The sequence below is a fragment of the Peromyscus eremicus genome, chromosome 1, assembly GCF_949786415.1.
Source record: "Peromyscus eremicus chromosome 1, PerEre_H2_v1, whole genome shotgun sequence".
NCBI lineage: Eukaryota > Metazoa > Chordata > Mammalia > Rodentia > Cricetidae > Peromyscus > Peromyscus eremicus.
The window spans coordinates 24,494,534-24,507,538 of NC_081416.1; the positions used below are offsets into that span (position 1 = coordinate 24,494,534).

At 46.9% G+C, this 13,005-nt stretch overlaps 1 protein-coding gene across 1 annotated transcript in view; it reads left to right on the forward strand.

Annotated features, from left to right (window-relative positions):
- The window catches only part of Myof (myoferlin), a 147,208-nt gene extending 135,086 nt beyond the window's left edge, over positions 1-12,122 (forward strand). Inside the window, exons 47-52 of the mRNA XM_059253753.1 lie at positions 3,181-3,322; positions 5,902-6,001; positions 7,418-7,608; positions 9,306-9,415; positions 9,871-10,018; positions 11,564-12,122. Coding sequence (XP_059109736.1) covers positions 3,181-3,322; positions 5,902-6,001; positions 7,418-7,608; positions 9,306-9,415; positions 9,871-10,018; positions 11,564-11,602 — 730 coding nt within the window. The 3' untranslated portion in view covers positions 11,603-12,122. The remainder of the gene's footprint in view (positions 1-3,180; positions 3,323-5,901; positions 6,002-7,417; positions 7,609-9,305; positions 9,416-9,870; positions 10,019-11,563) is intronic.
- Positions 12,123-13,005: the final 883 nt, after the last annotated feature.

Below are 13,005 nucleotides of genomic sequence, written 5' to 3' on the forward strand. Positions count from 1 at the left end.
ACACCGCCAGTCACTCGCCTATGCAAGGGAGATGATGATAGTGCTGCTTCCTGGAGAGAGCCAGAAGATTCCATTACTCAGGCATGTAGACCAGCCCCTGGCAGCTGGTGTGCATTATGTGGGTGTTAGAATTATCGCTATTCCACATGGACCAAGTTCCTCCTTCCTTGATATGCAGAAGATAAGACATATTGAAATGGAATATATTCATCAGCGAAAACAAAGTTTCCTTCATGATCCCTAGTGAACTTCAATCAAGACTGGGCTAAAGATGTAATGACTATCATTCAGACTCACTGTAAGCTTCATCAAGTTCTTCATTATTATTTGCCATTTCAGGACTTCATTAGCATTCCCCTAGGAAAACTAATCCCAACTAATTAGCTATGCAAATTTATTTGACTGACATAAGAATTTTTTTTTTTTCAAATCAAGGAAACAAACAAGCAGTGAGGGGCTGAGATAAAACTAATAGAAGAATAAAACTCAACCTGAAGTAGCTTGTGAAGTCTGGAATTGCAGTCTCAATACCAGGGCTGGGAGCCCAGCTCAGAGCTAGAAGGACTCCCTAGACAGAGAATCTGGGGGGTTGCTGCTGTTAGTTGTTTGTTTATTAGTTTGTTTTTTAGATAGGATCTCATATAGCCTGGGCTGGTCTCAAACTCTCAATTTAGCCGAGGATGGCTTTAAACTTTTGACCCTCTTGCCTCTGCCTCTCAAGTATTGGGATTACAAGTGTAGACCACCATGATATGCTGGGGCTGAAACCCAGGGCTTTATGCACGCTAGGCAAGTACTCTGCCAATTGAACTACATTGTCAACCCCTAAGAATCAGGGTTTGATCTACAGAACTGCAGAGAGGGAGGAGGAGAGGGATCTAAATATTACTTGTGAAAAGGTGACACATAAATACAATGCCTAACATGACACATGTTGACGTTACATATGAAGTGTTACACACACAAGCACATGTAACTAAAGCATTTGCCTAGTTAACATGTCTTAAAATTAAAATGAGAGAAGGCTTGTCAAAAAGAAGGAGGAGGAGGAAGAGGAAGAAAAGAAGAAGGAGGAGGAAGGGGAGGAAGAGGAAGAAGAAAAAAGGAGGAAGAGGAAGAAGAAGAAGAAGGAAGAAGGAGGAAGAGGAGGAGGAAGGAGGAGAAGGAGGAGGAGGAGGAGGAAGAGGAGGAGGAGAAGAAGAAGAAGGAGGAGGAGGAGGAGGAGGAGGAGGAGGAGGAGGAGGAGGAGGAGGAGGAGGAGAAGAAGAAGAAGAAGAAGAAGAAGAAGAAGAAGAAGAAGAAGAAGAAGAAGAAGAAGAAGAAGGGAAGAAGAGCCAGAGACTGGGAAGTCTTGGGTCAGATGATCGTGAAGTTTTAGGTCTGGGTCAAAAGGTAATATTCAAGAAAATATGAACTCTTCAGTAAGCTAGTTTAAAAGTTAACAGTTAAAGCCAGGCGGTGGTGGTGCATGCCTTTAATCCCAGCACTTGGGAGGCAGAGGCAGGTGGATCACCGTAAGTTTGAGGCCAGCCTGGGCTACAGAGTGAGTTCCAAGAAAGGCTCCAAAGGCTACACAGAGAAACCCTGTCTCAAAAAAAAACAACAACAACAAAAAGTTAACAGTTAAAGAGTCATGGTGCCTGGGAGGATGGAGGGAATTATGGTAGGGAAGGCGAGTGAGGAGACATGGAGAAAGGTTGGGTACAGGGATATGCGTGTGTTCCTGGGGATCTAGCCCTCTACCCCTGAATTACAGACACCTAGCCTCAGGAGTCTTCTGACTGATTTATCTAGTCGGTTAATTAACCAGCAGAAGAAAATGCTCTTGTAGTTGACTGATAATGCTATGTTACTAACAATAGGACCTAATGAGCAAAGGACATTATCATTTCCATAGTCTTCTGAAGGAGACTATCAGATGTGGACTTCGAATTAGACCGACCTGGGAATACTGGTCACATGACCTGCTATGAGTCTTAAACCACCTCTGGGGCTCCCGTTCCTCATGTGTAAAATGGAAGTGGTTGACCAGCTATCGGGTGGAATGAAATGACACCAAGTGCCCAGATCATAGGTAAAAATCAGAAGACTGAGTTGAGGATCTGCTTCCCTGAGCTATGACCTCTAACTCTGTCCTCACACTGACTCACAGAGGACAGGTGGGACCCCACGGTCCAAAAGCTTCCCAGCCAGGCTCTCCCCTCTTTGTGTATCTAGGAGCTGGTACTTTTCAAAGTTCCCCAAGTGTTTCTCATGCAGTCCTACCACTCTGCCGGTTGAAAAGTATCAACTCTTGTTTTGTTTTGTTTCAAGACAGGGTTTCTCTGTATAGTCCCGGCTGTCATGGAACTCTGCGTTATAGATCAGCATGGCCTCTAACTCAGAGCCAGAGTCTCCCAAATGCTGGAATTAAAGGTGTGCGCCATCATGCCTGGCTGAAAAGTGTCAGTTCTTAGGTTCAAAGCAGAGGCAGGCAGGTGTGACAGCAGCTTCCTTTGGGACACAGTCATTCACTCCATCAACAGATAGTTTATCTCATATCCACTCCATGCCAGGCACAAGCCAAAAGAAATGTTTCCAACGGCCGAAGTTAAGACGCTGTTGACGGGAGGAATCTTCTCAGCTAGGCATCTGGAAATAACAGCTTGCCTCTTCCTTGCCCGTCTCATTAATAAGATCATAGTGAATTTCAAGAATAATAAAAAAGGAAGCTGCAAGATTACTTGCTTGGTACCTCTTTTTGTTTGCTTAAGTAAAATGGGGGGAAGGAAATGCTCGAATTTTGAGCTAACTTGCATTCGTTGGACCTACCAGCCCCGATGATAGACGCTAATGAGTCATAGTTGTGAAGCCCCAAATCATAGCCAGCAAGCTACAGCTTACCCAAAATAGAAGCTACATTGTTGATGATATTTTCCAGCAAATTTCACCTTAGCCCTGCTAACTACAGTCTAAAGGGTTTCCTGCTTTGGTTTTAAAAGAATTCTATTTTATTTGGCTCCAACCTGGGTTGGATACAAACTGAGCGCCTCCCCTTCATAAATCACTCCCAGGATCACTGGAACCTGCCCAGAGAAAGGGCATTACTTCTGCTCTTCGCTCCCCTAATCACGGCCCAGTTTTGCTGCTAGATCCCTTGTCAATCACAGCAAACTGAGTCTGTTTGCCTCTGCTTTACAGCTGGATTTCCGGCAGCGAAGAAAACAAACAGAAAACAGATGTCCACTACAGGTCGTTGGATGGCGAAGGCAACTTTAACTGGAGATTCGTTTTCCCGTTTGACTACCTCCCTGCTGAGCAGCTTTGTATAGTCTCTAAAAAAGTAAGCCTTGAAAGATGTGGGCGGGATGTGGACATTTCGGGTCTGCTTGACTCTGGAACTCAGAGGAGGTCAGGCCTGCTTGGGACCGGGGAGGTCACTGAGTCCAGCTCCCACTTGGTACAGACAAGGAATCTGAGACCCACAGAGGGGAAGAGCCTTGCCCATGATCACACAGCTATGACAGGTCTTTATTTGCCTATTTAGGACTATGAGGAATGCAGCTTCCCTTCTATTACCTATTGGCAGAGACGGGGCAGGACCAAGGCTGTTGCGTCACTGTGCAAGTGTATTCTTTACGGAATGAGTAGATGGTTACTCTCCATCTTAGGCCAAACACAAGCCAAATAGTAAAGGTGAGGCGTCCCTTTTGCCTCCCTTGTTAAGCCTCAGCATCTGCATTCCTGCACTCAGAGACACTTCTAGGAGGGTTGAAGGCCCCGGTGGACTTAATTAGAAAGACTTTCAGTTACAGGACTTAGACCAAAAAAGTGATTTATTGGTTCCCATTCCTAACAAGTCCAAGGTTGGTTCATTTTAAGAACGTCTGGAGCCCATGTAGAAGCAATGTCTTTGGACGTTGGTCCCACATTCTCTTCCCTCTGCTCTCTGTCCTCTGTGGACCTCACTTCTAGGCGGGCTCTTCCCTGAAGGAGGAAACAGGGTAGCCAGTGGCCCAGGCCATCACCTATCTTCCCAGCAAACCTCAGCACAAATAGAAAGGAGTCACGATGGCACCAGCAGCATTCTAGAACTGGGCCCAGGGCCTCTGCCTATGCAGAGACTTATGTCCCTCCCTGAACCAACCACTGTTGCCCAAGATGAAATGCTCAGGCCAGGCACTGGAATTAGAGATGGAGTGAGTCTTCGGCTACTCCACTATCCCACCTCCACTCCTGCTCAGACTGTACTAACTGGGGAAGGAAGAGTTCTCCAAGGAAAGTCTGGGGCCTGACACCTTGGTAAACAATCCTATGATCTCAATAGTTCTCCAGTCACATTCCTACCTTCCATATTCCATCAGTCATCCATACCTCTATCTGCTCACATCATCTCCCTATATACTACAAAACGGTACCTGTCCTGAGTCCCATTGCCCTCCGGTAGCCCTACCTACTGTGGATGCTGTAGTGAACACTTGGCCTATGCTAGGTGGAATGGAGTCTACAGAGGGGACTTTCCAGAGGTTCAGAGGCTCAAAATGGTGTTGAATTACTGTAGCTGGAAGTTTTTCTGTGTCCCACCCGGTCCTGCAGACGCTCAGACCCAAGTAAACACACAGAGGTTTATATCAATTACGAACTGCATGACCATGGCCTATGGCTCAATTTTCTTGCTAGCTAGCTCTTATAACTAAACTCAGCCCATTTCCATTAATCTGTATGTCGCCATGTGTTCTGTGGCTTTACCTGTGTGCCATTACATGCCACTCCCTGAACAGCAGGATGGCATCTCCTCTACCTCTGCCTTTCTTCTTCCTGTCTCTCTCCTGAATTTCCTGCCTGCCCCTAAGCTGCCTTGCCATAGGGCCAAATAGCTTTATTTATCAACCAATCAGAGCAACACATATTCACAGCATACAGAAAGACATCCACAGCAAATTATATATCCTTTCAGAGGGTAAAGCAGAGTGGGACAGACATGGGATATTTGGGGCCAGTAGGGCCTGAGAGATGGCTGCTTTTCTTTTTTACCTACATTTAAGGCTAGACCTCTCTTCCCTCAGTGGTGCTTAGAGCATAACCCCGCACAGGACAGACAGTCAGGGACTAGCTGTGTGGGCTTTCAGAGCCCCTGGAGCCCTAAGAAAGAGAGCCTTCCAAGAATATGAAAAGGAGAGCCAACCCCATGATCTTCTTTCAAATTCCCAGATCACTGGTGGAATTCCTGGTCTGCACAGGCCAGAGGAACTTAGGTGTAACTGGCTGTGGTGGTATATTCTTCACTAATGTCTGGGCTCAAGTGGTGACTAGAGGTGGGAACTTGGCCATCTGTATACCTACCTTCAATGTGAAATATCTGAGCGTCTTAAGTGTCCACAAGTGTATAAAAGTCCATGGTATTTTTCAAAAGCTAAAAATGTTTCAGTACATTTTAGAATCTGTACTGAAACAAGAGTGGAATCTGAGCCCTGGATTAAACCCACTGCATGTAAAATGAGATACTGTCAGTCAAGCCTTGGAGATGGGGGTGGGAGTTTGCTCAAAAGGGATAAAGACCCAGTGATGACACTGTGAGCCAGCCTAGAGCACCGAGCTTTAAGAGAGCCATGGTGGTCTTCAGGGGAAAGGTTAAGCTCTCTACACCCCACAGGAGTGGCAGCAGGAAGTCACACTGGTAGGAATATGGTGAGAAACCTGCTGTGTGGGAACTTCCTGGGACATCCTTATTGTCACCCAGCTGGCGGTTTTGAGACTCCCAGGGGAGCCTGATGACCTACCAAATACCAGAGGAAGGGCAGGCTGTCCCACAGGGTGTGGAGGTGGAGGTCTCAGTCTTTAGCTCTGGCTGTGGCTAAAGTAAGGGTCTCAGAGTCCACTGACCATGATCATGTTATCCATTCATGTCTCTTCTCATTTTAGGAGCATTTTTGGAGTATTGATCAAACAGAATTCCGAGTGCCCCCTCGACTGATCATTCAGATATGGGACAATGACAAGTTTTCTCTGGACGACTACTTGGGTACTGCTTAACTTACAATCACTAACACTGTTCTTGAAATTACTGAAACCAATCACAATTTGGAAGCAGTTAGTTGCTTTCCTAACACCTGTCATGGGGGAAACAGGGGATGTGCTCACTGATTGGGTGCCCTCCAAGGGGGCGTGGTCTGCTTGTGAATATCACCCCTTTTCATGGGCTCTGCTCACTCTTAAGACCTTACTAATAAGCTAGAAAGGCGAGTACTGGTGTTTACCAAGCATGAACAAAGCCCTGGGTTCAATCCCCGGAGACTGCATAAACAGGGAATGGTACTACATGCCTTTAACCCCAGCACTCGGGAGGTCGAGGCAGGAGACTCAGGAATTCAAGGTTATCCTTGGCCATGTGGTGAATCAGAGGCCAGCCTGGGCACAGAGAGATTGCACCAGCTCTGCCTTCAATTCCAGGCAGCGCATTCTCTCTTTTCTTGGTGCTTTGGAACCGACCTCACCAGCTTGCTCCTCGCTCTCAGCAGTCACTCAGGTCCCCCAGGCCTCACTGTCCCTCGTTCCCCACTCTGTTCTTCTCCTTAAGCCCACCCTCCTCTGCCTGGAGGCTCTCATGGCACGGATCCTACCCAGCCCCTCCCTCCCCTTCCTGGCTGTTCTGTCTTCTGCGTTATCAATCCAAGCTTTCCCGGAGGCTTCTGGACCCTTCTACAGCCCCTCCCCCATGCACTGGCTGCACTGGCTGAAGGGGAAGTTCAACTGTTGCCCATCATCAAACTCTGGATGGCTCCTAAGCCAGGAAAATAAGCTGGGCCTCTCACAGCCCTTCACAAAGACCTATAGGAAACTATTCAGGGGCTGGAGAGTTAACACCGCCTCCCAACCCACAGCAGAAAGTGTGTCTCTCCAGACACCCTGAGCCTGGCTGGGATTTCTCATTTCCTGGTGGGGATTTTCAGTTGAATTATGTTCTTTCAAGCTCCTGTTTCTGGGGTCACTCCAGGAAAGAGCTGTACCAGAATGTTCCAAGGAGCATCCCATGCTCCAAGCACCTAATTGTCCTTCCCCAAAGGCAACGACCTCTATTCAGGGTACCTCAAAACCACAGCTAGTCCCTCTCGAGTACAAAGGCCCTGAGTTCAGTGGAAATGTTATGTGTGGAAGTTTAATCGATTGGGATTTACAGGAGAACTGTTGATGCTCACGCCTTTGAGAAAGAAAGCATGGAGTCCTCTGAGAGGCACTGAGCCGTGGACAGCTGTTTCTTCCGCTGTCTCCCACCCTAGCTGGAAAGAATTTAAACATCGTGCATGATCTCTTTTGCTGACTTACCTATCACCCGTTCAAAATCACTGTTTCCCCTGGACGAGAACGTTCTGTTCACCTAAGAGCAATGGCGTAGCCACTTGAAGCTCATCTGGACCTCATGTTGTGTTTTTGGTGCCAGGTTTCCTGGAGCTTGATTTACATCACACAGTTGTCCCGGCCAAGTCATCAGAGAAGTGCAATTTGGACATGATTCCAGACCTCAAAGCCATGGACCCTCTCAAAGCTAAGACTGCCTCTCTCTTTGAGCAGAAGTCCATGAAAGGATGGTGGCCGTGCTACGCAGAAAAAGACGGCTCCCGTGTGATGGCTGTATGAGTATTTTCTAGTTGGGGATCGTTTCTATTCTTTATCAGTAGACCAGATAAGGTGGTCAAGACAGAAGGCACTGTGGGCATGTGCTTGGAGTTGGGGGAAGGGCATGGTTTGGGATGGAAACCAAGAACCGAGTAGTGGCATTGTATTTCCTTAAGGTTCCTTTACAGGTAGGTTATGTATGCTGAGCATCCAGAGTAGGAAATGAAATTCCCCATGTGAGCTTTTCACATCTTAAAGAGGAAAGGGTAAAGGTGCTGCAACGAAATCCATATTTTACAAGCATCCTGGAGAATTCAGGGTAAGCTTTGGAAAGAACCAGTGCAGCTCACCATGCCACCAACACTACCTCCTTCAGTACTGACTGGTACTAGCTAACGTTCGTGAGCCAAGTAACATGTTAACGGTCTCACGTGTGTGATCTCATTTCTTAAATAGCCTCCCAGTCCATATTAATTGCATATTAGTGGAGTTGGGTGTGAGGTGTAGTAGATGCTGGTCAAATGCTGCCTCCCTTTTCTGCCCTATTCACCACACACCCTTTCTAATCTTTAGGCTGCATTGGGGGTATGGTGCTTTCACATATGAGAGCATGTGTGGCTGTCTGGTAACTCATCCCCAGAAGTTTCCAGTTCTTTGTTTCTCTTCCCTGCCTTCAGGAAACTGTTGATGGACTCTCTGTCACCAGAGGGATCAGTTTTTATATTGTCTTCTTGGGTTCTGCTGACAGGCCTTCCTTTGAGGTTTATGGAATTCAAGCAAACAGCAGAGAGGAAGCCCCTGGCAGGGTCAGGCATTCAATTTCACATGGCATATAAACAGAGGTGCTGCCCAGGCCCCTCCACCAAACAACCTCTGCGTCTGCCTTTCTTAAGTCGTTGGGGACCTAGAGGGTTTATCTTGGTCCTAAAATGTCAACTGCAGCTTAGTGAAGGCTGGGTATTCAAGTTGGGATGTTGCCTGATGTGCTGGCACATCCTTTAACCCCTGACCTTTGGAGTGATTCAAGAGGCAGAGGCAGGCAGACCTCTGAGTTCGAGGCCAGCTTGGTCTACATGGTGAATTCCAGGCCAGCCAGAGCTACATAGTAAGACCCTGTCTCAAAAGAAAAAAAAAAAAAAAGAAAGTTAGAATGTTAGGCCTTTTCTGAGGATTCCATGAGCATTCCACAGGTTATCTACACAGACCTCCTCCCTGTGTGGATGCACCATGCAGGGACCTGTCAGCAGAGAAGCAGCCTCCATTCACCCACTGATGCAGCTAAGACACCTTGAGTCCCTACTAATCACAAGGTCTGCTGCACTCTGTAGGGCTGCAGTCTAAGCAAGAAGAGACATGGCCCTGTCTCTGGGAGCCATGAATGTTAGCTGCTGTTCTTAGCAGAAGAGTTGCTGAGGAAGTGAGAAAGAAGACAAGGAGATTGATGTGGGAATGGTGAACCACAGGGATGCTGGAGAGGGAGAGCAGGAGGAGGAGGGAGGGAGAGTAATTTGTCCTCTCAGTTTCCCACATGGCGTCGCTTTAGAAACACATGGGAGCGGAAATGTGAGGAACTCTCAGGAGGAAAATTTGAGGCAATCTAAGGATTGTTTTACAAGAATAAAAATCGTAGCTTGGGGAATAGTCCTTGGGTTGAAGTAAAAATATTTGTGAAACGTGATGTCATGTGTTTAACCTGTTCTGCTTTACTGAAGGGGAAAGTCGAGATGACACTGGAGGTCCTCAACGAGAGGGAGGCAGACGAGAGGCCAGCCGGGAAGGGACGGAGTGAACCCAACATGAACCCCAAGCTTGACGCACCCAAGTGAGAGGCCTTCTTTGTTCTCCATGGTGTCTGGTCCCCAAACACCTGCAGTCCGAAAGCCCCCCTTCCAATTGGCTTAATGGGCTGGATTAGCTATGGGCCTGCTAATTTTGTTCTTCACGGTGGACTGTGGGGGATGGAGTGGTAGGGGCTGTGGTCTCGTTTTAATCATTCTCCTTCCCTTTAACCGTTCCCTATTAAACCGGAGTTTGGCGTCCTGGGCATCTTACGGAACCGGTATGGGGACCTGAGCTATTCCCAGCCAACTCCGGATGCTAACAAAAGAGGACTACTGGAGACTGGGAAGGTGGTGGAGCACAGTAGGAAAAGGAAGGTTAAAGCTGATAGCTCAACTGTGTCTTGTCCCACATTTATTAATTCCCTGTTCCTGAACCGCTACAGTCTGGTAGACAGTCCCTCATGAATTAAGTAGGGAACTATTTCTTGCATTGCAGCCGACCGGAAACCTCCTTCCTCTGGTTCACGAACCCATGCAAGACCATGCGCTTCATCGTGTGGCGCCGGTTCAAGTGGGTGATCATCGGCCTGCTCCTGCTGCTCATCCTGCTGCTGTTCGTGGCTGTGCTCCTGTATTCACTTCCGGTACGAAGCCTGGGCTTCTACAGCTCTGTGGCTCCACAGCCCCTTGGCAGACAGCAACCCTGTCACAGCCCTTCTGCTTCTGAAAAGTTTAATACAGTGTCCAGTGGTAGAAGCTGCATCTTTAGGTTTGAACAAGTTACCAGCAGCTATTATGGTCAAAACAAAACAACAACAATAAAAAAAAAAACCCACTGGCTTTCAGAATTCTAGGAGAAAGTCCCCAAGCCTCTATCAGTATTTGTCTAGATTCTGGGCAGTGTTTCCAAGTGACTTAATGCCTGTGTGTGTGTGTGTATGGTGTGTGTGTGTGTGTGTGTGTGTGTGTGTGTGTGTACTCACCCATCATTTTAGTGTGGCGGCCAGAGGTCATTGTCCAGTGTCTTCCTCTGTCATTTGCCACCTTACTTTTCGTGATGGGCTCTCTCGCTAACCTGGAGCTTCACTGTTTCCACTAGGATGACTTGTTAGAGAGCACTGAGATCCGCTTGTCTCTGCGGTCTGTGCCCCGGAGCCACCATGCCCTGATGTTACGCGGGTGCTGGGAACCTGAACTCGGTCCTTGTGTTTGCAGAACGAGCACGTTACCCACAAAGCCATCTCCCAGCCCCCCTCCTTCACCTTTCTTGTTCCAAACAATCCTGTACTCACACTGATGGTCCCCAAGACCTCAACAAACCCCACATTCCACTCCTAACAGTTACTGCCTTTGCCTCTCTGGGTTCCTGTGCCCACATTTTGTCTTTGTTCCCGATGGTCCATATCACATATGGCTACTCCTTAAATTTCTCAGTCACCTTAGTTATAAACAAGAACCCAAACTGAAGATTTGGCTGTGTGCATAGATGCTGTGCCTTTATTCCTCTATGCAGGGAATGCATGGAGCATCTAATTAAGATGCAGCAATGAGAAGAAACAGCCTGAGGGAAGGCAGCGTGAATACACACTGCCATGTGGACAGGAAGGGCTTAGCTAGGAACAGGTGGCTTTCGGAGCCCATTGCTAAGGACGTTTTCACTGGGGAAGCACTTAAGTGTAGTTTAGTCACCAGAGAAGGGAAGGAAGGCAGAGGAAGCCATGAGCAGAGGCAAAATGCAGGCATCCCGAGGCTCTTTCTCCAACTCACCTCCATCATCCCGTAGATCTTAGACATTCTGAGTTTGGAGACACAGTCATGCAGCCACGGAAGCATCTCTACGTATGGCTCCTACTTTTCCCTGTTTAATATTTCCAAAATTGACTTTGATTCTATGCACAGTGTTTTCTGGTTGTAGATTATACAATCTGTCTTGACTATTTAAAAAAATAAAAAAACCTCCATATAGTTATTTCTTCATGATTTAAATTCTACCCACGGTGTCACCTAGAGGATGTTTATCAGTGTTTAGAGACACCTGGAACTCGACAGGCACTCAGTAGATGGAGGGAGGCCAGGGGTGGCTTATGAACGTCCAGTGGTACAGGCCTGCCCAGCCATGCTAAATGGCAGCATGTCAGACCCAGAAGCCACATCTCCATGTAGTCACACTGTTTCTGTTTCCCTTTCAGAACTATTTATCAATGAAGATCGTGAGGCCAAATGCATAATGAACGCAAAGCCTTCAGTCAGCCAGCGATGAAGAACTCCTGCCTCGCATGCTTAGGTGTGATCTCAAGTCCAAGACCACCTCAGGTGGGGCATCAAGTACTTCACCAAGGCACGACAGTTCCTAGCAGGGTCTAAACCTAAAGGTCGGACAACAAGCAACGTTTTTATCCTATTTTCTTTTTGAAGTATTAAAAACTTTATTTTTGAAATTTTAAACCTATTTCCAGAGTATTTTTAAGGTGGCTGGTTCCATTTAAGAATCATCTTTTTATGTGCTCTCGATTCTAGGATTCAAGTTTAGGAAATTACTGAAATGAGTTTGAAATGTCCTGTGTCTTAATGTCATGTATTTCTTATTTGTAATCAAGAGGAAAACCTGCATCATAAAAAATACAGGGGATGGTTAAAATAGCTTTTGTTTGTGCCTGCAACCATTGTTGTGGGATTTTGTATGGACAAATGTCATGAAACTTTTTGCAACCTCAGTAATGAATGCAAATAAAAATATCTCACCTGGTACACATGGATGTGTGTGTCCTCTATTCGGATTGAGTTGGGAGAGAGGCGGGTTCAGTTCCTCTGGTCCTAGTGGGCAGAATGCCATGGCATTCCACTTGACCATAAGCCCTTTGTGAGCATGCTGCCAGGTTGGGCCAGTGGATCCAATAATAAAGCTAACACTTAGGAACAGTGTTGTAACAGCCTGCCGCCCTATTGTAAATGCTCTACATGTGTCACTCAATGTATCCCATAAATTTAGGCCAACGACACTATTAACCCCATTTTTCAGCAGAAGAAACTAAGGGTCAAAGAAGTTAAGTAGCTTTTCTGAGGCCACATAACCAACAAATGATAGAGCCTGGATTTAAACCCAGGGATTACAGATCTGCCACCACCCCACCCCCACTCCCAATTTATGTGGTACTTCATGGATACTAGGCAAGCACTCTGCCAACTGAGGCACATCCCTGGCCTCTCTTAAGACCTCTCAAAGCAGTACTACAGAAAGGAAAGCCAGGAATATTACAGTGTGACTCCATGCCAATACCAAAGATGCTCAGCATGTCTGCTAGAACAAGTGAGAACATTGTGTTGTTCGTATATGTAAGAGAAGGTCATAAAGTCACCAACAGTCCTGTTCAAACAACAGCCCAAGACTAAGGAGCAAGAAACAGTCCAGTAATTCTACATAGCTGGAAACTGGGACAGTTTATACCACAAAGGCAACTGTCGACCTCATTGCTGAGGTGTTTCGTGGTTCTGATACTTTAATTCCCTCTAGTGTCCTGCCAAAATTCCCAGCAGTCCAACTGTACTCAGTCACAACAAACTGTTAAGAAATGACAGCTCTGGCTGGACTGACATGCTATCAGCCCCATGTCACCTGAACCCTCCCCCAGTG